The 24739-nt window shown below is 39.4% G+C and overlaps 1 protein-coding gene across 2 annotated transcripts; it reads right to left on the reverse strand.

The window, feature by feature from the left end:
* Positions 1-7006: 7006 nt before the first annotated feature.
* Positions 7007-22811, reverse strand: cab39l (calcium binding protein 39-like). 2 transcript variants are annotated; one of them, XM_012857225.3, is made up of 9 exons: positions 22559-22811; positions 16147-16277; positions 15773-15937; positions 15556-15674; positions 14608-14776; positions 13055-13114; positions 12037-12102; positions 11785-11928; positions 7007-7206 (listed from the first exon to the last, which is right to left on the reverse strand). In XM_012857225.3, exons 2-9 carry the CDS (start codon positions 16246-16248, stop codon positions 7027-7029), a joined length of 1005 nt encoding a protein of 334 aa, XP_012712679.1. In that variant the 5' UTR covers positions 16249-16277; positions 22559-22811; the 3' UTR covers positions 7007-7026. The 2 variants fall into 2 exon arrangements, with proteins under 2 accessions (XP_012712679.1, XP_021169089.1); XM_021313414.2 differs by lacking the exon at positions 22559-22811 and adding an exon at positions 20591-20609.
* Between the last annotated feature and the right edge of the window lie 1928 nt (positions 22812-24739).

Raw genomic sequence — 24739 nt, forward strand, 5'->3', positions numbered from 1 at the left:
ACTTGGAAAAGGAAAGAACTTAATTCTTTATAGATAAAGAATTTTTTTTGATAAAATTCCCAGTTTGCACATGTCCTTTACTTCCCGTATCTAAGGAATGACACCGAAATTTGGATCTCTTGACATAACAAGTGCCTTTTTAAAATAAAGTACAGTATAATAATTAAAGGCTACCATTTTATAGAATATTATTGTATTTCGCTTTTACTTGTCCCCATGTTCTAGTGGGTCCCGTGGAGGCTCTGACATAAAAGAACAAAGTAAATATGAAATTATTAAAATGCAAAAATTCATACTGTAGAAAGTGATCTACCATGGACAGTATTTACACATTAATTTGTCTATTTTTTGTCAGCCCTCTCTCCTGGCTTTAGCAGACTTTGAGGTGTTCCCTGTTGTTTTAATTAATGACTCAAATTCGGCATAACCTTCCATTAAAAGCTCTTGTTCTGCTTGGGAGAAAACCTGTGCACGTTCTTTGGCCATGCTGAACAGCCAATAGCAGCGCTGCTGATCAATGTTTCTACTATCGATACATTTCCCCTTTTAAACAAACGCATGAACGCGCAGTTGTCTCAGATAACTAAATCCAGCCATACTAATCGTAAACAACAGGTGTGATTGAAGAACCCAGTTAGCCGGATCAGGATTAGCCGGATGAAATGATCTTGGATGTCTCATTTGATCTCGGATGTTTTAAGCAACGTACGAAGAACGGACCCCAGGTGTGACCAAGAGAAGGGACTTTTAGGGACACTACAGGATCAGTGGTAAACTGGTCAGCTGTCCCAGGTTTCATTCCTGAACCCGGACCTTTAAATGCTCTTCTTTCCCTTCTCTTTTACAATTTTAACTTTCTTTTCAAGTCCTTGTTTTGTTTATTTGGACATATGTTTGGACTCAGTTTGCTCCTTAAAAATAAAATGTTGCTTCATGTTTTTGGAACCGTTCCATCTGAAGAAAAAGTAACCCCAGATCATGATGCTGCCACTACCCTACTTCACCCTGGAGAATGGGGTCCTTTTGATGTGCTGTGCTGTTTTTTGGGGACAAACATACCTGTTGGGGTTTGCTTTCTTTAAACTGTAACACAATCTCACAAAAGGTTTTAGATTTCTGCCAGGCCCCCGGATAAAATCATTCTGGATTCAATTCTACTTTTTAGTCACAATTATAAGAGGAATACAAGTGGCTGTAGTCTCATATTCCATTACTGGTAACTGCTAATGAAAGTAAAATTAAACCTAATTTTGCTGAAAGGTTATTACTCGAAGCATCTGTTAATTAAAATGGCACAACTTGGCATGAATACCGCTGAAACCAAAATACGTTGATCTGGAAGTGCAGGTAAAATGGGTAACTGAGTAAAAAAATTGCATTTATAAAGCAGGAAGCCAGCTCTCACCGTCTATGGCGTTATTTTGTGCCTTTGACTTGAGCGCGCACTAAAATCTCTATACTACAAGGACTGGGAGGAAAAAGGTAATTGGGCCATTTTATATCTAATGGGCGCAAAAGGTGGTATTCTAGATTACACAGAATTTAAAAGAAATTATAACTTAGATTGCCCACAGTCAGAGACAGTTTCTATCTGTGATCAAGGCAATTCCGGCAACCATGATAAATTTGGTCAAAAGACTGGTTCAATATTCTGATGTAACACCGATCTTTCCCACTCTTCTTATAGATAAATAAATAAATCAAATTCAGTAACAAAATGATGAGAGAACATATAAATAACGAAATTTTCCATCTCCCAGTTAAGAGGAATTTATCTTTAAACGTGTTTTCAGAGATGGAAGTTATTAAGATCAGAACCAGATTTTTCTCATTTCCTGTATTACCAAAAGATGAAAGAAGTTCATTTTAAAACTAAAAATAATATCTATCCCTGTGCAGAGTTCTTAAGTTTAAGATTTAAATTTGATATTGATGTATGTAGTTTTTGTCAGAACGTTTTAGAAACAGAAGAACATCTTTTTTTTTACAGTTGTTGTGTGGTTAAGTCTTTTTTTGGGACACGATTTATGATTGGTTATCAACGATAAAATGTGATTCCTAATTTTGAATATAAAGGAGTTAAATTTGGCATTACTTTTCAAGACAAAAATGTGGAATTTTTATGCAATATATTTATTATTGGAAAATTCTTTATTCACAAGCGCAGATTCTTTAAGGTTTCTCCAAATTTCTAAGCATTCCAAAATGATGTTAAAAGTTTTCATGACTCGATTAAATTACTGGAAAATAACAAAGCCTTAAAGTTTTCAGATTTGATAGCAGTATACTTTATCTAAACCCCTGTGTTACTTGTTTTATTTTCTTTTTCCTTTTATTTTTTTAATTTGACTGTGTTTAAGTTTATATTGTTTTTTGTCTCATAAAAAACTGTTATGGATGGCATATGTTCAAATGTACTTTTCTGCTGTTTTGAAATTGTATTTCGAATTTGCTTAAATTAAAGCACTTCCAGCAATATTATCCTACAGTGAACTTTTAGCAGGCGGGCCTTTACATTAGTGAAGAAAAATTAGTGTCTTTAAAGTTCAACGAAGGCGTTTAACTTATCTAACTTACTTATCTACCTGTTTGGCGCTCGCTCAACTCTGGAAAACTCTTCTCCACCCACTGTCCTCGCGCTCGGTTCCATCTATGCGCATGCTCTGCTCCGTGTCTGCTCGCGCGCCACTCTGCTCCTTCCACGCGCTACACCAGCTGCGCACTCGGCTGTTTCTGCTTTACAATCTCTACGCTCGCGACTTCAAAATCTGTCCACGCCACCAGCCAATCACGGACAGGTATTTTTCACTCAATCAGGAAGTTGCTTGCAAATACTGCATTCGGATGCATTAAATCAAAAATGCTGCACCATTTGGCAGAAATTGCAAAGCAAAACGGTGGGATTCAATAAAAAAATATGATAAAATAAACTGTTGAATATGTTAGCCTAAAAATATTTAGTTAAGCATAAAAATATGTGCACTAAAAGCTTGTGCTCTAGGAAACATTTTGAGTTTGTTCTAGCTACTAAGTGAGGTTTGCAAAATGCTGTTGTCTCTTTTAATTTATTTATTCATTTATTTTAGATTTTTTTTCCAATGTCTGGGAGGCTCTTTTGTTTCTATTAAAGGAATACCAATATTATATCTAGAATAAACATACATTACTGTAGAATTTTTGATATAGCAAAAAATGCATTCCCATCCTTTTTTATTTGTAGTAACTGTGGTACAGTAGCATCAGTGTGGGGAAAACAAGGTGTCTGCTTCCAGAAAGGAGTCTTATTAGATTTAGTATGTGTAGCTCTGTTTTGATTTGCGGGAATTATAAAAATACACCTTTTTTTTTACATCAAGTTTGTTAAGGTGTATATTTTGTGCTAAACAATGTATCTTAATGATCATTTCAAATTCTTTTTGGGATAATATCTTTGCCATTGCTGTATATATATATATATATATATATATATATATATATATATATATATATGTATATATATATATATATATATATATATATATATGCTGGTTCTTTCAACAACTGCTTCCAACACGACGACCTGTGGCTCTACATGCATATATATATATATGTAAAGCGTATACCTCTCACCATTACTGTCAAAAATGTTTCGCATGCAATATTGATTGTCTTTTAATCCAATTCATTTTTAATATCTGATTAAAAATAGTAAATGTCAAAACACCCAAACCTCCTTCAGCTAATGAATTTTTGAGAATAGATGTTTTATTGTGTGCCTTATTTTTCCATTGAATTTTAAGATCAGAGCATTGCGCTTTGCTGACCTCTAGTGATGGAAAAACATACGACGCTCTAGACATATCCTCAACACAACTCATTTTATCACATATTTTAATAAGATTAATACAAACCTCTGCCCTCTGCACAGTTGTCACTTTTATAAAAGTTCTCTATAAAAATTTACATTTATTTTGAAATTAGAGTAATCTTCAGTTACTGAATCAGTAATATTTAGTTTAGATAATGACTTCCCCTGTTTATTTTTTCCATGTTAAAAAAAGTTAGCTGTTTTCTTTTTGTTTGTTTTTTTACCTCCTCAATCCATTTTATTTGAGAAAAAGCGCCACAAGCTTTGTCTTCATATATCTCATTTAAATATTGATAATTATGCAGTTGTAGCAACAAGAGCGTTGGAGTGAACAGTGAACCCGCTTAAAATGATTTTAATTTTAAATTATATTTTCTCTGGTAAATTAGGTTCTTATGTGAATTATAATCAAATAGATGTATCATATGTGTAAAAATATGAAATATGTTTATCATTAAATATATATATATATATATATATATATATATATATATATATATATATATATATATATATATATTTTAACTAGAGCGTTCAACTGTATCATAAAGCAATAGTTATCAATTTTCACTTTTTTTTACTGAAAAATATTGTTTTTGACTATATTGAAAAAAAATAATTCATCTGACATTAATACATTGCATCAAAAGCTGGTTCGAGGTAAACTATCTTGCACAGCCGGTGATGACAAAAAAGAAAAATACCCATACAAGGAATGCATTCCCATCCTTTTTTTATTTGCAGTAACTGTGGTACAGTAGCATCAGTGTGGGAAAACAAGGTGTCTGCTTCCAGAAAGGAGTCTTATTAGATTTAGCTTCTATTGACTATATAGATGTAAAGCTGGCTGGTGTTTCACATCATGACTGTAACAAAAGGGTCTAGCTGGTTTTCCTTCTCACCCAAACGACAAGAATGAAGAACTGTTTCTTTTTTTCCCCCATCACTCCAGATGTGAAGCACGACGGCAGGTCACGGGTTTATGACCGTTACTGGCAGAACTGCGGCTTGACTTTCTGTTTTTGATTTGCGGGAATTTCAAAATACATTTTTTTTCTTTTTTTTTTTTTGAAACGGTTAATCACAAAGCAAAGCTGGGAAAGTAATGACATCTCAAATGGTAGATGATTGGGTTAAGTTTACTAATTTTCTTTTTTTATTTTAAACATAAGCCAAAAGAAGGAAAAGAAGATAAAATGTGCTTTATCTACAGCAATTTAATTTATTTTCATTACCTACAAATAGATTTTTCCACTTCTGTTCATTGAACCCTGTTGGCAAGAATTTGCACCTCCGGTCAGAGGTTTACAATCTTGTCATGGGCATGAATGGTATAATTTTGGGCTTTAACTGGTTTATTTCAATCTTTATTTTTACAGGATGGACTTTTTCCATTCGGTTTTTTTTTTTTTTTTTTTTAAAGAACTGGGTTTCTAGTTTGAATTTAATATAGCTTTTGTCAAATTTACACAAGGCCAAATCTATACATGCAAGCTCTAATATTTAGGGACAAATGTCCCTCAGCCAATTTGGGAGCCATTAACTAGCTTATAGTATTATATTGCAAAGAGATCAATGAAACTGGCAGGTTTCTGACCACAAATCTGACTTTTATATATAAAAGTGCACAGATTTTCATTAAGGTAAAGGAAGCTAATAAAATGGTTGAGTCGTAGAAAGGTTGGCGCAGGTTAACTTCAAGCTGTTTGAACGGCCCAGACCTCAACCCCATTGAAAATGTGAAAACAGCCAATTTCACAGGACTCAAGTCATAATATATGTAATATATGTATATATCTGAGCCTTTATGTGTGATTTTGACCCCTTCGATCACAGGAAATCCACAATAAATGTAAACTTTTTAAAAAAACAAAACAATTAAAAGCCCAAAATAATAGGACATTCATGGAGACGACTGCGTGAAACCTTGTTAATGGAACTGTGCAATTTACAAGCTGAATTAGCACTTGGCTGGCGTAACAAAAGATAATAATGGCACATTGCAAAGAAAAAAAAATAAAATAACGGAGAAGAAAAAAATAAAAAAGAGTGCAACTCAAACAGTGAGTTGAGAGGTTCACAGCTTAATCAAAACAAATATGTTCTACCCAGAGCATATTTTCATCAAGCTCATAATTAAGCTCCCCCAAGAAAGATGCAGTAAATACGAAGAAAAGGTGGAAAAGAAGGGAAGAGAAACACATTGAAACAGAAAAATAAAGGCACATCTGAGTCTTCAACTATTTCCTTCTATGTTCCAAAAAAAAAAAAAAAAAAAAAATCAGAGGAAAAGTAAAAGCACAAAACGGCCCCCATCACAGCTCATCTCTTCTTCACGGTTTATAGCTAAGGTTCTCACTCACAATGGCACTCAGTTCAGTTCAGGAACACATACCACACACTGTACATGGCAAGAAATCCAAACATAAAGTTGGAAGTTTTTTTTTTTTTAAAGCACTGGAAACTGGTCCACTTGTTTTTATTGAAATGGTATTTTTTAATCTACAGAAAGTGCTTTTAGCGACTGTGCTCAACGACGAGACTGAAGCTTTTGGTACCGATGGTCACAAATTTAAATTAAAAAGATTAGAGCGTCTTAAAATAGCTCTGCTTTTTTTATCATTATTATTATTTTGGGCTAGCAGTGACTGAGAGAGTTTATTTCCTCAATAAAATGGCACATGGTGGCGTTCAGCCGTTCACGTATTTTCGCACGTTATTGTTTGGACCTAATTACTCGTTATTCACCCCAACCTCTCCCCAAGAATCTCTTTGACACGTAGGAAAGATCAATCCTTCAAGATTTTGGTGATTTGCAGCGACTTCCTTTCCATGCTCACAAATTTCCCCTTGAAGAAACGACGATGAGAGAATCTGCAAATTTGCAAAAGCATTTTTTTTGGCCCAAATCCCCCCACCCCATCCCATCCCTGCTGGTTCTTTCAACAACTGCTTCCAACACGACGACCTGTGGCACTACATGCTACAGACTTCCTAAAATGCACAAAATAAATTTACAAAAGTTAGGTCAGTGATTATGAGCTACTTTTACCAACAAAGGAGATATTTCGTTTTAAATAGAATAACCATTGTTAATGTGTTTTTATTTATTTTCTACACCTTCCTATTGATAAAAAGTTTGGGTGTGGTCGAGGGGGGGGGGGGGGGGGGGGGGGGTTCTAGGAGGCTGGCTTCTTCAGATCCCTGATCTGTTTGATAAGGTAGGTCTTCTCGTCGTTGAACTGCTCGTCGTCCGAGCGATCCTTCTGGAAGTTGCTTAAGAAGTCGATTAGTTTGGTCTGGTTCTTCAGCAGGATGTCGGCGATGGGCTGCGTCTTGTTGGGGTTGGCTACAAACACCTGAACACCGGAGCAACGAGAAACAAGAGACAAGAGAGGGCGTTTACGTCACATAGAGCGCACGCGAGAAAGTAATTACACTCCCCCCCCCACCCACCCTCCAACAACAACAACCACAGACGTATGTGACAGACCAACGCAGAGTGCTGTGCTGATGTAGCCTGGCCTGGTAGACCGACTTATGCCGCATACCAGTCTGGTACAAAAAAAAGCACATCGATTAAAAAAAATAAAAAAATGCACATTGACTGTCATCGATTATTATCAAAAAGATTTAAAACCATATTTTAAGTGGTAATTTTGTGATATTGCTAAATGATATACTTTTGGTAAAAGAACACACAAACACTGAATTCCAATTAAATCTTTATTCAACCAACTTTTTTTTCTTAACCATAACTGATTTTTTTTTTTTTTTTTAAGAAAAACAATGTACATTTACATTTAAAGGGCATATATCATAATATTTACCTCCAGAAAACCTAAAAATCTTGAAGGTATGAAATATAAATCACTGCCTGGCCTTTTGAGAATGACCTACTAAAACAGGAAGCATTTCCGTTAATGGATCATCTGGAAATCTCTCATGGATCTAGATCCTCTAGATAGGAAATTTAAGAGAGCTCTGTGGAAGTAAAGTTTTTTTTTTTTGTTTTTTTTAGAAAAACAACCCCAAGAGACCTGAGCAATGTTAGTAAATACTGATGAAAAAAACATAGACTAAAGTGACCAGAAAAGTGACCAAAATAAATGTACAGAATACCCTATTTAGGTGGGAATAACGCCAGTTTGTGGTGACTAACCCCCAGTCGGTCGAGGCAGATTACCGTTCACACTGAGCCTGGTTCTGCTGGAGGTTTTCCTTTCTGTTAACAGGGAGTTTTCCTCTCCACTGTCGCTTCATGCATGCTCAGTATAAGGTATTGCTGCAAAGCCATCAACAATGCAGACAACTGTCCACTGTGGCTCTACGCTCTTTCAGGAGGAGTGAATGCTGCTTGTCAGGACTTTGATACAATCAACTGGGTTCCCTTATATAGGAAACTTTTGGACCAATCTGCCTTGAGATGACATGTATCATGAATTGGCACTATATAAATCAAATTCAATTGAATTAAAGAGTAAATGGTAGCACTAGGTTACCATGTCACCGGTTCAGAGACAAGCTACTGACCTTCTGTAGTCATCTCTGCTGTACGGTCATCCTGAAAGGAAGCGGTTTCTAGACGTTTACTTCTCAGGTGGCATCCTCTGTCTATGTAGTGAGCTGAGAGGCTGAGGTAGGGCTCGGATGTGTGACCTGACCAGAGGTCCGACGCTGCGGCGTAGCAAGACACGGATTGCGTCTCATTTTGCACTTGTTGTACAAATTAGGTAGCGCAGTGATAAAGAAATACTCGCAGCCCGTCAATTCGTATCGCGGATCAAAAGTGGCGAGAAGCTGTTTGAACACTCCAAAAATAGAGCTAAAAATAAGAAAATATTTCTTGAAATGAGAGTATTTTTCTTTTATTTGAGTAGGTAAATAAGATTATTTGCCAATGGAATAAGATTTTTACACTTAAAATAGGAACAATTCATCTCCATCATCTTATTTCAAGTGCAGTATATCTAATTATCTTATTTTAGGGGTAAAGATACGCATTCCATTGGCAAATAATCTTATTTACCTGCTCAGATCCAGGAGAAATACATTAATTTCATGAAAATGTTACTTATTTTTAGTTCTCTTTTTGCAGTGAAGCCCGGTTTTTCAGCTTCAGACAACGGCAGCATTTCCATACGAAGCACGTCGCTGTGCGAGTGATGTCATTTATCACAAAGAGGGAAGCCCAGTTTAGCTTGCTTTGCCTGCTTTGTTTGGGCAGAAGTTCCAGATGATTCCTTCCTCGTGCTCCTGCGGGTGGTTTAAATGATAAAACAAATTTTTTATCATTTTACAAATGACTGCGGTTTGCTTTTTGTCCAACTTGCTATAAAAAAAAATATTGCTAAGCTGGCGAACTACTAAAACCCTCTTTTGGGACAATTTCACGTGCTCTGCGTGACAGAGCGACACTTTGTGACGGTGTGCCTGGGTCCACGATTGCAATTGGTTGGGTTACAATGAAAAGGAAGGAAAACTGTGTTTCTATGTCGAACTTTAATCGACTTTTTTTTTTTCTATTGTCATGTCTATCGTTCGATATATAATATTGAATTATCGTCCAGGTCTAGTCAGCGACGTCCGATTAGAAACCAATCAGATAACTACGGATGTGATGCAGAAAACTCTTTTTGTAATTTGTCGTCTAAAATATATCAGGACACACAGTGTACTCGCATGCACTTTCCTAATTCTCCAAGGCACCTAGCAGCAAAAATCTCCGTATGTAGCTTGACCGTTATGATTACAAAAAGAGCACCGCTGCATTATGGGTAGCTGTGGCGCTGAGAGTGACGCCTCGTAAAGTCCCGCCTCCCGCGCCGTGATTGGTCCGGTCTGTTTTCAGACCAGAGTATGGCGCCTGGCCAGGCTAGTGTTAATGTGAAGATAAGATTTTCCGTTCTGGCCTTTGACTAGGCCATTCTAGCACATGACTATGGCAGTGTTGTAGTACTCGAGTCCGAGACTCGAACTCGAGTCCGAGTCATTAGCTAAATTTAGAGACTCGTGACTTGACTTGGACTTGAGCACTGATGACTCGAACTTGGACTCGGACTCCTACATTCAGATCATTCTGACTCGGAAATTGAGAAAAAGACTCGACTTTTTTTTATATCATTAGGCTATAATTTTAATATGTCATTAGAATATTATTTGGTGTATGATTTTAATATCTAAATGTCGTACCGCGCACGTGACGTCACCATCTTATGAGCAACGCCCCTTGCCGCTAAGGTTGGGCAAACAGTGTGAGAGCGCACGTAGCAACCAGCCATTACACATGCAACATATACAACGATATGACCGACTTTACAGCTGTTAAACTTTCACAAGAGGATGTCCAGGCGCCCATTTTACTGGTAGAACTGTGGAACAACATACCAACGTTCAGCTCAAATGATGGTTTGAGTGTCGAGGGCTTATAAAGACTGGAAAACTGGCCAAGTTGATAGGAAGGTAAGTCGTTGTTTTTCTCCTGCTCGGCGTTCATGGCGTCATTTGCAGTTTTTTTCTGTTTGTAGTCACCGTCCAGGAATCGGTATAAATTTTCCGGCCCGCCGAACGATTTAGTCCGGTCCGGTGGCCAAATGCATTATCATTATCCAACGGCTATATCTCCTCGCTGCACCGACCGATCTGCACCAGATTTGTTGTGAGTAATGGGGGAACGCTGCCGAACACGTTTGTGGGAATCGCCCGGTGGACGGGCGAGGAAAATGCGTGACAGCATCTGCGGTGGCGGGCGGCTGGCGTTGCGCGAACCCCGCCGGCCGCTCGGAGCCGCGGCGGTGTGCGAACCCTGCCGGCCGGCCGGCCCCGCGGCGGTAGCCAATAGGCCGGAGTGCGCTTGGCTGCGAGGGCCGATCGACGCCGCTTGCGGCTTTAACATCCTTCATATGCGGCATATCAGCGTACCTCGAGTCGCTGTTGCGCGTTCCATAACAACAACGTTTAAAAACCATGGTTAGGAGACGTCTTAGACTTGGAAAAAGCGGTAGTTTTACCGAGTAAAACCAAGGGTAACTACAGCGAAAGAGTTATTAGTGCAATGGAATGTTACTGCTTCATGTCATACATCACACGTCAACAGTGACTCGACTCGGACTTGACTCGGATGAGTAGTGGACTCGACTCGGACTCGACTCGGATTTTTTTTTTAATGACTTGGACTTGACTCGGACTTGAACACTGGTGACTCGAACCTGGACTCGGACTCGAGGCATAGTGACTTGACTACAACACTGGACTATGGTTGAATCTAAACGGTTCCATCGCAACTCAGGCTGTGTGCATTTGTCCTGCAGGAGGGTAAATCATCAGCCGGGCCTCAAGCTTTTTGCTTCCCCACAGCATGATGCTGCCACCACCGTGTTTTGAGGATGATCTGTGTGCATTCTGCTCTCATCTGATAACTAAGTTGTCAGGTCCATCTGAGTAGTGGATCTCTGCAGCTCCTCCAGAGCTACCACGGGTCTCTTAGCTACTTCTCTGATTAATGCTCTACTTGTCCGGCCTGTGAGTTTATGTTGACCGCTATCTTACCATGTTCAGATGATGGATTGAATTTAGCTTAACTTTATACTGAGATTAAATCCCACATAGCTGGACTTTATTTAAGCTACTCGTGAGGACAACTGGTTGTACTGCATTTTATTTAGGGGCATCAGAGTAAATGGGGCTACACAGAAATGCTTTATTTTTTTGTTTCGTGTTTCTTCAGCTTCAGTTTCGCACAACTTTGCGTTGGTCTGTCACATAAAATCCCAGTGAGATGCATTAGGGTTTTACTGTTGTAATGTGACACAGTATATATATATATATATATATATATATATATATATATATATATATATATATATATATATATATATATATATATATATATATATAAAAAAGATGTGAATACTCTTGTATCTTTATTTTTATTTTACCTTGAACACGTGGAAGGCCTCGAACTGGATGTTGGGGCTCTTGTCTCTGAGCAGGTTCATCATTAGCTTGAGGTTCTCGGACTTGCTGATGTAGCGCGTCATCACGCTGAAGTTGTGTCGGTCCAACAAGAGCTCGCCCAGCAGCTGCAGGAGACATTTCATTTCAAACGATGATGAGCTACGTGCTGATAGGCTGTCTGAGGAACCTGTGTGAGCTTAAAAGTGCAACATCAGACGGGGTCTGAGTCAAACCTTGAGTGACTGCCGCTTCGTGACGTAGTTCTCAGAGAGCAGCAGCTTCTCGTAGTTTTCAAACACCTGTGATTAAATATAAAGAACAAACTAGTTTAGCTTATTAGTCTACGGACATCAGCTCTGATACACACTATGAGGACCTGAATGTGACACGACTGGACCACAGAGTATCTTAGTTATGTTTTCCAAAGGTTTCCCACAGGAATTAGGCCTGGGACTGAGGTAGCTGTGGAAAAAGTTTGATTTTGTGTCTGATGTGGCAGAGGTAACCAGATTCTACTTAAAATCCTCCTGGTATTTCATATAACTCATTAAGCCATGTGTTCTCATGTCTCCCGCTCCACCGCTGGAAGAAAAACAAGCCCACAGCATCATAGATCTTGTGCCGTACGCAACATGGGGCTAGAGTGCTTTTCCACACACAGTATTCGTGTGAAAAGCTCACAGATCCAGATTTAAGGTTTTTAATTACTGTCCCAGTCGTAGAGATGGGGACATTTAGGCGATTATTCACCTGTAGCAAAATCTCGTCTTATGAATGATCAACATGTTCTCTTGTCTTTCCTGTTTTAAAGAGTGGCTAAGAGTAATGGCCTCTCGGTCACATACTGAGAAAACAGAAATAGGCAGTCATAGATTACTAAGGAAGAGTCCCTAAAGAGTTTGTTCAATGGAAAAAAGTCACATTTACAAAAAATAATAATAATAAAAAAAAATAATAATAATAAAAAAAACAGGTGTAGGGGGTTCTAATTTATGGCATTTTTAGATTTTACTACCATCACATTTTTTTCCCCTACTCAATAAATGTATTTGGTTTAAAGGTTTTACTACATTTTCCAGCACAAGAAAAATCACTATTTTACTTTTAGACTTTTTAAGTTTTTATATTTGGTCCAAATCAAAAAATACCATCCAAATGATGTGATCTACATGTTTTTTTTTTACTATTTAATCTTGTCCTGAGACGGCTTTGGTGTAACAGAAGTGTGGTTTTTAAAGTCATTTCACTCACAACGTCGTAGTTCTGTTCGAGGAATTCAGCCACAAGCACTTTGTGTCTTGTAAGGAGATCCTGTGAATATAAAACCACAATGAAACAATATTACTGTTGGTAATAAAGGAGAGTTTTAGCTTCTCAGGTTTTTTTGGTTTGTTTTTTTTAAATAAAAAGGTTTTAATAAAAACAGGAGCAAATCTGTAAAAATGTCACAAAACGATAAACTTCTGAACATGACACTTTAGGTTTTTCCGAGGCCCATATGGAAATTAGCTGGGATGTTTTTCGGGCGTCTTCATAAGAAATGACACCTAACCTGCTCTCTGTAGGCTAAAATAAACAATACACTATAGTAAAGATTTGAGTTAAAAAAAAAAAATTACAATTTTTATTCTTTATCGGTAACAACAGCCGCTGATTACAGAAACCGTTTCAGACTTCTTCAAAGAAAACCAAAAGGGAGTCGTATCCAAAAGAGGTTAAAAACAGATTTTTGTTAAATACCCAAAACAATACATTTAAAGGGCTTATATCATAATATTTACCTCCAGAAAACCTAAAAATCTTGAAGGTATGAAACATAAATCCCTGCCTGGCCTTTTGAGTATAATCTACTAAAACAGGAAGCATTTCCATTAATGGATCATCTGGAAATCTCTCATGGATCTAGGTCATCTAGATAGGAACTTTAGGGGAGCTCTGTGGAAGTAAACACAGGTAGGGAACACAGTTACTATCCCAGCTACAACCAATTTTCGGAGCAGGAAGTCAACAGCCAGACCACTGAGGTGACTGCAGGTTTATCAGGTCAGAAAATTCTTTCTTTTACTAATAATTAGCTGTAGCAGGATTGTGTTTTTCTCTGTGTCTGAGACCATTTAACTACAGGTGTTTCAGCTTCCTTTCCATCTCCACACACACATGTAAAGTCAACTTCAAGTGACTTTTTAGGCCCAAAGGGAAACTACCTACAGATGCTCTGCAGTAGAAGGTGTCCTCGGACACTCTGAAAGCTGCCCCTTTATGTGGAGAAAAGTGAGACTTGCACAATCACTGGACGGGGAGCTAATATATAATATTCTGATGACAGTGGTGGGCGTGTGCTGCAACAGAATAATAATACTGGTCAGAAGTAGACCAGAAATTACATCTTCTACCTGAGTGTTGCCAGAACTTTTGTTTTTCTGAAACAACTTTTGTTACAAACAGCCTGGGAGCCCCACAAAGTGCTTTTAAATCCCTCCGCAGAGTGCCGATTTATTAGGTCTCCAAGCAACAGCTCTCAGACAGTATTTCTGCAGATCTCCCCCTTCTAACTGAGTAAATTATCACTAATATATTTCTTTACTGAACTCAGATTAGAGCCAGACACTCGTAAGTCATAGCTTTTTTTCCTGGGTGCTGTTTCTACATAATATGTTTCTACATAATTCTCCATTTTTAGGCATAGAAAGAAAAATAGCCAGGAAAAGTTGCACAAATCTATGATATCTGCCCTTTAAGTAATTCTGAACTCCTGCATAAGATGTCAGCGGTGACGAAGTGAAACGCCGACATCATTCAGTTACCTTGAAGGTAGCAAAGGCGTCAGAGGCGATGTCAAAAGTGGACATCTCCACATAGTTGAAGAAGCTGTGGAACTGTGTGGACTGAAGAACGATCTTGGCGAGTGGCTCGTGGCGAATACATTCCCTCAGCATGATGCCGCAGTTCAGCGCTACCAGGGGGGTCTCGTACCTATAAACACCGAGACAGACTTAGGGCCGCTACCGGGATTCACAGAGCCAGCTAGGGCTGAACAATTAATTGCATTTTCAATATAATCGCAATTTAAAAAAACGCAATTTCCAAATCGCAGAGTCTGCAATTTTTGGCTGTGTAACAATTAGGGAATTAGACACGTCCATTAGGTGTTGGTAAAATGTTAAAAGTGGGTTTGCCTCCACATGGAAGGGAAGACAGTTGCAGAAGTGAGATAATCTAACTTTTTTACTTGTTTTAGAGTTTATATAATCATACATAGCATTAAATACAGATCAATAAGTTTAACACATAGACTTTTTTGTTGATTGCACTTTATGTTCAACAAGGATTGATGTCCAAATCTACTAAAGCTGTTCTCTTGAACAATATTCTGATTAATAGAAACATTAAAAGTTCTTGTTTTAAATAGTCCTTGTTTACAAACATCTTTTTTAGAGGCCATTTTTGTTGCTTGTGGTCAATGCAGAGAAAAGTCAAAATTGCAATTTTGGTTTAAATATATCGTAGGCTAAATGCAATTATTTCTGCTCTGAGTTTAGATGCTGTGGGTCTTTTAGCAACTAATCTGCACAGCGAGGAAACAGATTGATTTGTTGTTTGTAAGCTATATATTTAAAATGACATGATAAATTAAACTGGGGGAAACAATCGCATTAAATCGCAATATTAAGAAAAAAAAATTGCAATTAGATTATTTTCCAAAATCGTTCAGCCCTAGAGCCAGTACCACGCGAACTCTGTGTCGGACTCACCCTCTCAGCAGTACGAAGAGGACCTCTTGGTGGGAGCAGAAGTATTCAACGGTGGGGCACCTCGTCCCGATTTGCCTCCTCAGGATGTTGTTAAAGATCTGACACACATCCTTCTTCCCCTAAAAAACCCACAGGCATGAAACTGTGACGTCGCACTCTGTCGTTTCCTCCTCGTTCGTCATCTTTGCGGATTTATCGGCGCGCGATGCCCGCTCACCTCGAAGTCTATGACCTGCAGGTTTTCCACCAGCGTGATCAGCAGGCCGCTGTTGTACAGCTCCTGTGCGAGCTGGGCCACCGTCTCCGTGTGTGGCTCCTTATCGTTGCTCCCGTACAGGATCTCCTTCATAGACACCAGGCATTTTGAGACCTCCTCGGATGCCTGGAGAACAGAGGAGGCGAGTGGAGTTAAAGGAGGAATGCAGCGTTGCTGTGTGTAAGGCGGGACTGTCCTGACAGCAAAGTGTCAGGGGATGACAGGGCCGGGCTGTTCCTGGCTCTAATTTCACAGAGGGCCGTCACACGTCGGGTCCCCTGGACATCTTGGAGATTACAGCAGCTCAACCTGAAGAGCCTGGGGGCTTTGCCTACCTTGTCTGTCTTCTTATCCTGTTTGACCAGAATGGCCAGGTTCTCCTTCAGGGTCCTGACGATGTCTGCGGGACTCTTGTGGGATTTACCGAACAGCGGCATGGCGGACGCCCGTTAAAACGGCTCGAGACCTGCGAAACACAACAAACCTCAGTCTGTGACAGACCAGACGGACAGTAATTAAGAAATATAATCGGCGCTCTTGTCACGGGTTCCCACAGGAGCTGACTCCGTATTAAGGCCTGGGTATCATCTAGGATCAGCCGATTCGATACGATTCTCGATACAAAGCTCACGATACAATACGATTCTTGATTTAGCTCAGCTTGATTTGATTTGACTCCAATAATCGATATTTATTACTTTCAAATTGATGCTCAAAGTCATTCAATCAACAAAAATCAGCCAAATATTATATGTTCAATTTATTGAACACTGATATATTAAAAGGGAAAATAAAGTGGTTCAATGCATTTAACATATCACTGAAACCAAAAATGTTCCCAAACGTTTGATTTTAGGGACGAAGGCGCTTCTAAAATCCAGTCGGCCGTTCTACAAATTCGTCTCACTTGCACTTCCTCGCTGTGAACTATAATGATGTGCTGTAATAACGCCCCCTAGTGGTTGGGAGGTATATTGATATTGAAAGTCAGAATATCGATATTAAATCGTTTTTAAAAACATTGATATTAATCTTAGTATAGATTTTTATGCACAGCCCTGCTCCGTATCGTTCCACATGTGTTTTATGTGATAGGCTGACATGTTGACCCAGTGGTTAAACACGGTGGTGGCAGCATTATTCCCTGGAGTTGCTTTCTTCAGCAGGAACAACGAAGCTGGTCAGTTGATCACAGATGTCTTAGCCATCTCTCTTCTGGGCCTTCTTCCTGCCCAGCTACAGATAAATTAAAGCGACTAGCAGCACCAAACAAACAGATTGAAGGCAGAACCAATTTTTTTAGCTTTCACCAAAGTGTGGCAGTGAGGCAGAATAATCCTAAATTCACGTTCGTTTCTGCACCACATGCGATTATCGTTCTGGAGGCGATGAATCAGGTGTGAAACTCTTCTGGCCTCCCTGATATGCAGACTGCATGTCTCGAAGTCTGCGTAAAAATGGGCAAAACGTGACAAAACTGGTCTGACAATAGCTTAATCGGAGCACTCTTGAGGTCCTGAGCTGCGATGAGAACCTGCAGGCACCATCTTCCCGCTGGATACCGACACCCAGGGAGACTCCAACCCAAACGACACGGGAGGGGCTAACGTTCTGCTCTCGCATGTTCGCCTCGCTTACGTTCGTCAACGCCGACTGTTGCCAACTATTTAACAACTTTTCAGACCCCGTTAGTGAATTTCTTATTCAAAAGCGACAAGCAATGAATCTAGCGAATTGAAAAATAATAATAATAGTTAAAGCATAAGCGATCGTTCTGAGTTTACCGTCTCTTCAGCAAACCCCGAGTGCAGCTGTGAGCCCCTGACAGGCGGTCAGTCATTCAGCCTGTGTCACAAATGAGCAAAGCTTCCACTAGATTACAAAGCAGCATGTAAATATATTACAAACACAATATTTAACGGCTAATGGTATTTTTTTTCCTCTCTGAAACTGCTGCGCTTATATAGATCCCTCCCTGTAACCCTTTCACACGCAGCCTGTCATTTATTCATCTCATCCACTGTGGGTGTCTCTGCTATCGTTTGGTTAAAATTGATAGTATAAAAATATTGATAAATGTAGCTTGGATTAAGGTAAAATATTATTTAATACTTGACATTACTTTATAGGGTTCTTTTTTTTTGAGTCCTATTTAGAGTGTTTTTAATAGAGATGCACGGATACGATACCTGGATCGGATATCGGCTCCGATATTGACAAGTTATCTGGATCGGATTTCAGATGATTGATCCCATCATTTCATTTTATTTATTAATATCTTTAATTCTATGTTTGTAACGGCGGTTTACGTCGCCACGCAGAGGATGCACAGCAGCTAGTGACGAGCAAACGCAGAGCATCATGTAGCAAACACCTGACAGAGCCAAGTTAGAAACATTTCAGACTTAATAGTCTGGCTTAAACGTGCAATATCTGCAACGTAAAAATTGCAAGGGGTGGTGATAAAGTTGGTAAATTCACTACCACAAACTTAAATAAACAATGTTTATGTCAAGCTTGACGCCTTTACTCACATGGCAAAGTATACGATTCATTCATTCAACAGAAGTATCGGATTGGTATCGGCCGATAAACTCAGCCCAGGTATTGTATCGTAAAAAACTGGATCGGTGCACCTCTAGTTTTTTTATAACTTTCTGTCTTCTCAGTGTTGATATTCCTCTTTCCTACAGCATACGTTTTATTTAAGATAGTGTTGTAGCCATTTGTTTATAGTTATTTATATAATGTTTTTACTGCTATTACTATAAAAAAAGTATTTTGTACTTTTATTTTGTTTGCTTGCTTTTGTTCCAAATAAACCAGCCAGAGATCATTTTTGTTTTTTTTCCCGATTTTATCGATAATGGTACCAGATTGATAAAGAGTATCATTAAGAGCAGTAGTATCGACAAATCCTTAACGATACCCATCCCTACTCTCATACAGGTCTGTTTACATATAGCCTAGATGAGCATGAAAACTCATTAACCTGATGTCAAGTAGACTGCAGTGATTACAGGCTTGCTTTTCAATCATTGCGTAACTCACAACTGGATGACTCGGGTTGCATTTTGCCCTGCTACACCCAGAATGTCGAGAAGCGCATGGCATCCAGAGCTACGCCTGTCCCAGTGGGCGTAGGCTAACAGAGTATTTTGTTTGAAGCCACTCTGTTGGCATAGAAACAGGGAGACATAAAGACTTCAGCACAGCGCAGGAAGCTCAGGACAGGAACTTGTGACTGCTAATCCTCATGTGGGAACGTGAGAGGGCATTACCCTACCTTTAACCCCCCCCCCCCCCTCTCCCCCTTTGTGAAGCGCAGGAAAACTATAATTTTCCCACAATAAGTCAACAGTTCAAGGGATGAGCAGTATACCTGCATTAACGTCGCTATCAGCCGATGTAGGTCACATTTTAAGATATGGGTATCAGTGCCATAGGAAAACAGGTCCAACTTCAACAACCAGCGTCTTATTTCCATGTTCTTGCAGCCTGTTTATGTGTTTCGGGAGGACAGCGTGTTGCTCGTGTGGTATTTGTTTGGGCATGTGACAATGACAGTGATGCCGCAGCAAAGGATTGTGGGGTGCTTAGCTGAAGTAGAAAAGCAGTCAGGAGTCTCATAAATTTTTCACTCTACTGAAATATATATATATATATATATGTGTGTGTGTGTGTGTGTATATATGTGTATATATGTGTATATATATTATATATAGATAGATAGATAGATAGATAGATAGATAGATAGATAGATAGATAGATAGATAGATAGATTTTATAAAAAGTCAGCAGAGGCTGAAAATTATTAAATATTTCTTCTCCTTTTTTTTTTTATTTAGTAACATTTTGCAGGGGTTTAAACACCCACAGAAGTGAGAAAACAACCCAACCCGTTTTTTTAACTTCTCTCTTTGCCGCCTTGCAGCGTAAAGACCTTTAATGTCGGCATAAATGCCTGACTTTATTGTGTTCTTCTTCTTATTTTATCTTTGCGTTTAAGGAAAGAGCTGAAATATACCGCTGAGCTGCTAAATGCATAAAATATCTGCAGCAGATCCAGCTGAGGGGTCAAGTTAAAGCTGATTCTTTAGTCTATTTTGCCGCTGTTGTTCATTTCTTAAGCAGATTTCTTTCGCTCCAGTTAATAGAAAGGCAAAACTTAAGCTTGTTCGGCGAAAGGAAACGTCTCTGACCCAGTAATGCCCTATTTGCCGGCTCCCGTGCCGGACACCGACGGATTAACTGCGGTTCTTACACTTTGAATATCTCCTCGTTTTTTTTTTCTTCCTTTGCCAGAATTATAGGCTTTCAAACCCTCACCCTTAAACTCCAATGAGAGCGATAAACTTTAGAAAACCACAAGATCTTTAATCCGTTCAAACGATATTTTCAGTGCGGAGCTCCCAGCCCATAAACTTCCTCTTTTAGCTGTAAAACAAGTAGAAATTGTATCCTTGTTTCATATTGATTTCTGTGTTTTTCTTCCCGACTGAACTCGGAAGTTGATTTCATGATGATTAAAGATAAAACTAGCGCCTGATCACATCGATTACTTGTTCTGGTTGTTGTTTATTGTAACATGTAAGGGTTTTTTCAGTGACGCTGAATAAATGTTTATCCTAAGAAATATGCAGAATCTGCTTGCTTCTTGAGTAAACGACAGAGAGCCTTAAGCATGGCCCCAGTGACGTCTTAACAACATACCTTTGCCTACTTCTGTTTGACTATAAGGAAGCACTTTAAACTCCTTTTCATGCTTCTTGATCTCACCTTGCTGCATTCTACGGCACCAGGTCCTGTTCTTCAACATTTCCTGTTAGGCCTGGTTTTCCGCCCGCCGTTCCTGTATGTCGGTGATTATTAAGAGCGAGGTCCAAGGGCCAGCTTTAATTGCCTGATCACATGGCTTTGAATCCTTGAAAGCTGAAACTGCTGGTTAGGGTTCATTCTCCTTGTAAAAACTGACTAAATGTGATGTAATGGGATTAACCTGAATCAAAAGGTGACCAGAGCTCTTCCGCGTTGACCTAAATACTTCATTTTTAAAGCCATAATCTCAGGGGGGACTAATTGAGCTTTTACACAGAGATATGATGCTTAAAGTTGTGTCAGCTACAGAGGCCAGACGCAGATCTTCATTTGGCAGATTAAAAGAACGATTCTCACGGTCTGAAATGCCCGCACAGGACGGCCCTGCAGCTTTAAGGTCAACGATCTGCTTTAAAAGTCAGGCTCCCTGCGAGAAGCACCAAGAGGCTCAATGAAAACTGATAAATATCTACATTTCAATGTTTTGAATTGGTAGTCAACGTCAAAGCCAGCAGCTTTGATAAACGCGTTTACTCCGACGGCTAACGCTATTGTTCAAACGTAAACTGTGCACTTTACGCGTGAGCTGGACACAAACTACAAGCAGGCGCAGGGTGAGAGCTCAGGTGAGCTGGCAGGTCCTGAAGGAGAAGATCTCCTCCTATGTTTTTGAGGCAAACTGCTTCTTAAAGGGACAGACCCTGAAAAGCAGCTTTACTTACTAAACAAAAGCACAGCAGGTTTTAAAAGCTCTGAAAAGCAACCAATGTTCAATAACATCCATGGATGGTAGCATGTTTCATAATAATATTAACTCTCACTGAACTTGATTCCCACTCCTAATGTATAATTTTAGGGGAAGCTAAGCTAAAACTCAGCGAAACAGGAAGTAAAGAGTCCAGAGAACGAGCAATTTTTCAATATAAGCAATAAGATTTAAAATCCAGCCCTCGCTTTCACTCAGCCTCCGCGACTCTGGCATTTCTAATCACAGTCCAGCGCGGCCAACTCCCTTAATAAACAACCGAATTAGTAAGTGGAGTTAACCTTTGTGCATATTAAGTATGCAAAGCGTCGTACATCCTCTTGATGGTATGTGTGACCGCTTGCTCATAGTGACAGGCCCCGCTATGGTTTTTAAATCAATAGGGGAACAGATGTGCTGAAACGGCCCAGTCAAAGTCCAGACCTGAATCTGGTGGGGAATCCGCTTCAAGGCTTGGACATTGATGGCCACAGCAACTTTCCATCTGAACTGGTTGAGCTGGAGCTGTTTACCTTCAGAATGGGGACATAAAGCTAATTCGAGGCTAACATAGCCACAGTTAGCAAACAGGCCAAGAAAGAATTGAAAAAAATATAGAAAAACGCAAAAGAAAACGACAACCTTCATGTTTTACAGCAGCTTTTGTTTTGAAAGTTCACGCCGGAAGCGGGGTACTGTACCTTTAAGACCTGGTTGACGATGATTGTCCAAAGTAACAGACGAGATAAGGAGGAAAGGGTGTGTGTGTTGGTGGAGAGGGGGGGCAACAACAACAAAATACACGCACGCCATATATGTGAGGTTAAAGCGCTAATAAACTACTAATAAACGACACGGTTTGAAGGGATAGGAGCCACTAATAGGGTGGTGGGGCTGCGATCAGCGCATAAGGCCGCGTTTACAGTCCCAGACGATGTGATTAAACCAGGCTACACCCCTGTCGCCTCCAGCCAAACTCACTTCTCGTTTGACAGATTTCCAAAGCTAACCGGGGCATCGCTGCACGAAAAGGGGGCGTCCCACCATTATCGACATTTTAGCCCGTTTCGCGGAGTTCCGAGCGCTGTCAAGGACAGCGGCATGGAGCCGAGGTGGTGGTGGTGGTGGTGGTGGGGACTGGAAGCTACGGTTGTTCGGCAGCATTAGCTAGAGATGATACTCACAGCGAAAAGATGTCTGGTGCCCCTTTTTCTGTTGTTGTTGTTGTTGTTTTAAACGTCCCGACCGTTCCGGTGCCGGTTCACAGCGCAGCCGAGCCTCCAAGCGAAGCGTCCTGTGTTCACGCCAGGGCTGTCTGGTGGCCGGGAAGTCCGCTAAAAGTGCCTGCGATACAATTTAAAACGTGTCGGAATCCGTTAAGAAGGGAGTGCGGAATTCCATCTGGTCGCTCTCTCCGGTAGTCTGAGAAGCTAGCGCGGAGGGGGAAAAAAATGACTAGTTCCGGTGGAGACTTTCAAATTAAAGCCCCACCGTATTACTCGCGTTAATAAGGAAATATTCTGTATTATTTACAACGATTAACAAAAAACTTAAATGATCAAATTCAGTAATTAATTATATTTATTTTGCTCTTGCTTTTTAAAATCAGTTTTATTTTTATAAGTATGGCATAAAATACCCCACTTCCGGTTTCGGGCATTTTTATTTATGCTAACTTGACAACGTTGTTTCCTGCGGCGGCTGACTCTCGTTCACATTCTCTCTTTTAACACCTTCTTCACCCCCTTTGCCACTGCCTTACTACAATGTATTTATTAAAATTAGTAAAAATGTAAAGTAATTCACTATGTTTACCATCAGAATACATCTGTTGTTGTGTAGTTTGCTAATTTTTTGGAAAATAAATTGTGAAAAACCTGTTTTTCACAAGTTTTTTTTTTTTTTCAAAACTAACTGGAACGCAGCCCATCTGTATGGAAAGCCAAAGGAGCCAAAACACAAGACTGGGAGTTGTTAGGTCACATACTAATAAACACAACAGTTCAATATAAAACTAAATAAATTACACAGAGATTCAGTAATTAAAATGATACAGACATTGTTTCCACACTTAGTACCTTTACGATCGTTTACAGAACTATTCAACTTGCATGTGAATTAATACACAATGTCTCCACGCAGCATCAAAACCAGAAAGACTGGATGTTGCAGACGTTAAACTTGTACTATTGACAGGGTTTTCAACTCCAAAAATAAAGTTACTTCCTTTGTCCATTTGCTAACCCTGCATTCCTATTTTGCTTCGTTCTGCTTCAGTTTCACTCCCTTGTGTACCATAACCATTCTGAATCAATTTATTTTGTTCTGCTGAATGTTTTCAGGAATCAAAGTGGTCATAAAAATGCTAAAACTTTACATGTAATTTAACTGTATACTATTTATTTATAATTGCATAAATTCACTCAAGGTCAGTATGAAAAGTTCAACAATGCAAAAAGACAAATGAACAAAATGACAACTATTGCAATTTAGAGTCTAGTTGACATGTTGGGAACTGTCTCTGTGGTGGTTGGCTTTTGCAAATAGTGCTCTATAGCGCGAGCTGAAGGTAAAAGTCTAAACCGTTTGTGTCCAGGATGTGTGGGGTCTGCAGAAATATTAGCTACCCCTCTCCTGACCCTAGACCAGTACAAATCCTGGATGAAGGTCAGTTCAGCCCTGATGATGCTCTCTGTAGACTTAATTGTTCCTTGTAGTTTGGACTGGCCCTGTTTTGTGGCTGAGCCAAACTACACGATGGTCAGGCTAATCGATGGCAGTGTAGAAGATGATCATCTGCTTCTGTGGAAGGTTATATAACTCACACCTCCTGATCCGCTCAAATATTTTCCCAACCACGTTGGCTGTGACAATAAAACCTTATAAATAAAATATATAAAGTTATTTTTCAGGGACAAGAAAGATACAAAAGAAAAATATTGATACACAGACAATGCTTTACCACCCCCTAACCTAAAAATAGTGAGACCTCCGGTCCAAAACCCCGCGGGGGGAGAATAAAAGAAGAAAAAAAAAAAACTTCCCTCTTTAAATCCTCCCTACCACCTTCACTGGAACATATATTTAAGTACAAATAACATATAAAGCTATGTTTTAATTCAGGCTGCATCTGTTGGTACCTTTTTTTGAGGCATTACAGGAAAAAATGTAAAGGCTGCAACGCTTAGCCCAAGACCAAATTGGAATGCGGCCCTGGACCTATGGAAAGGGGCAAAAACCCAAATTTTCACGAATAACGCATTAGTTTACTCGCATTTTTTTTTTGGTTAGGGTGCCTAAAATCTTCGTACATAAACACATACCACCACGCAGAGCAGTAGTTTACACACATTATGTTGCTGGAG

Source organism: Fundulus heteroclitus, chromosome 24 (genome assembly GCF_011125445.2).
Source record: "Fundulus heteroclitus isolate FHET01 chromosome 24, MU-UCD_Fhet_4.1, whole genome shotgun sequence".
Taxonomy (NCBI): Eukaryota; Metazoa; Chordata; class Actinopteri; order Cyprinodontiformes; family Fundulidae; genus Fundulus; species Fundulus heteroclitus.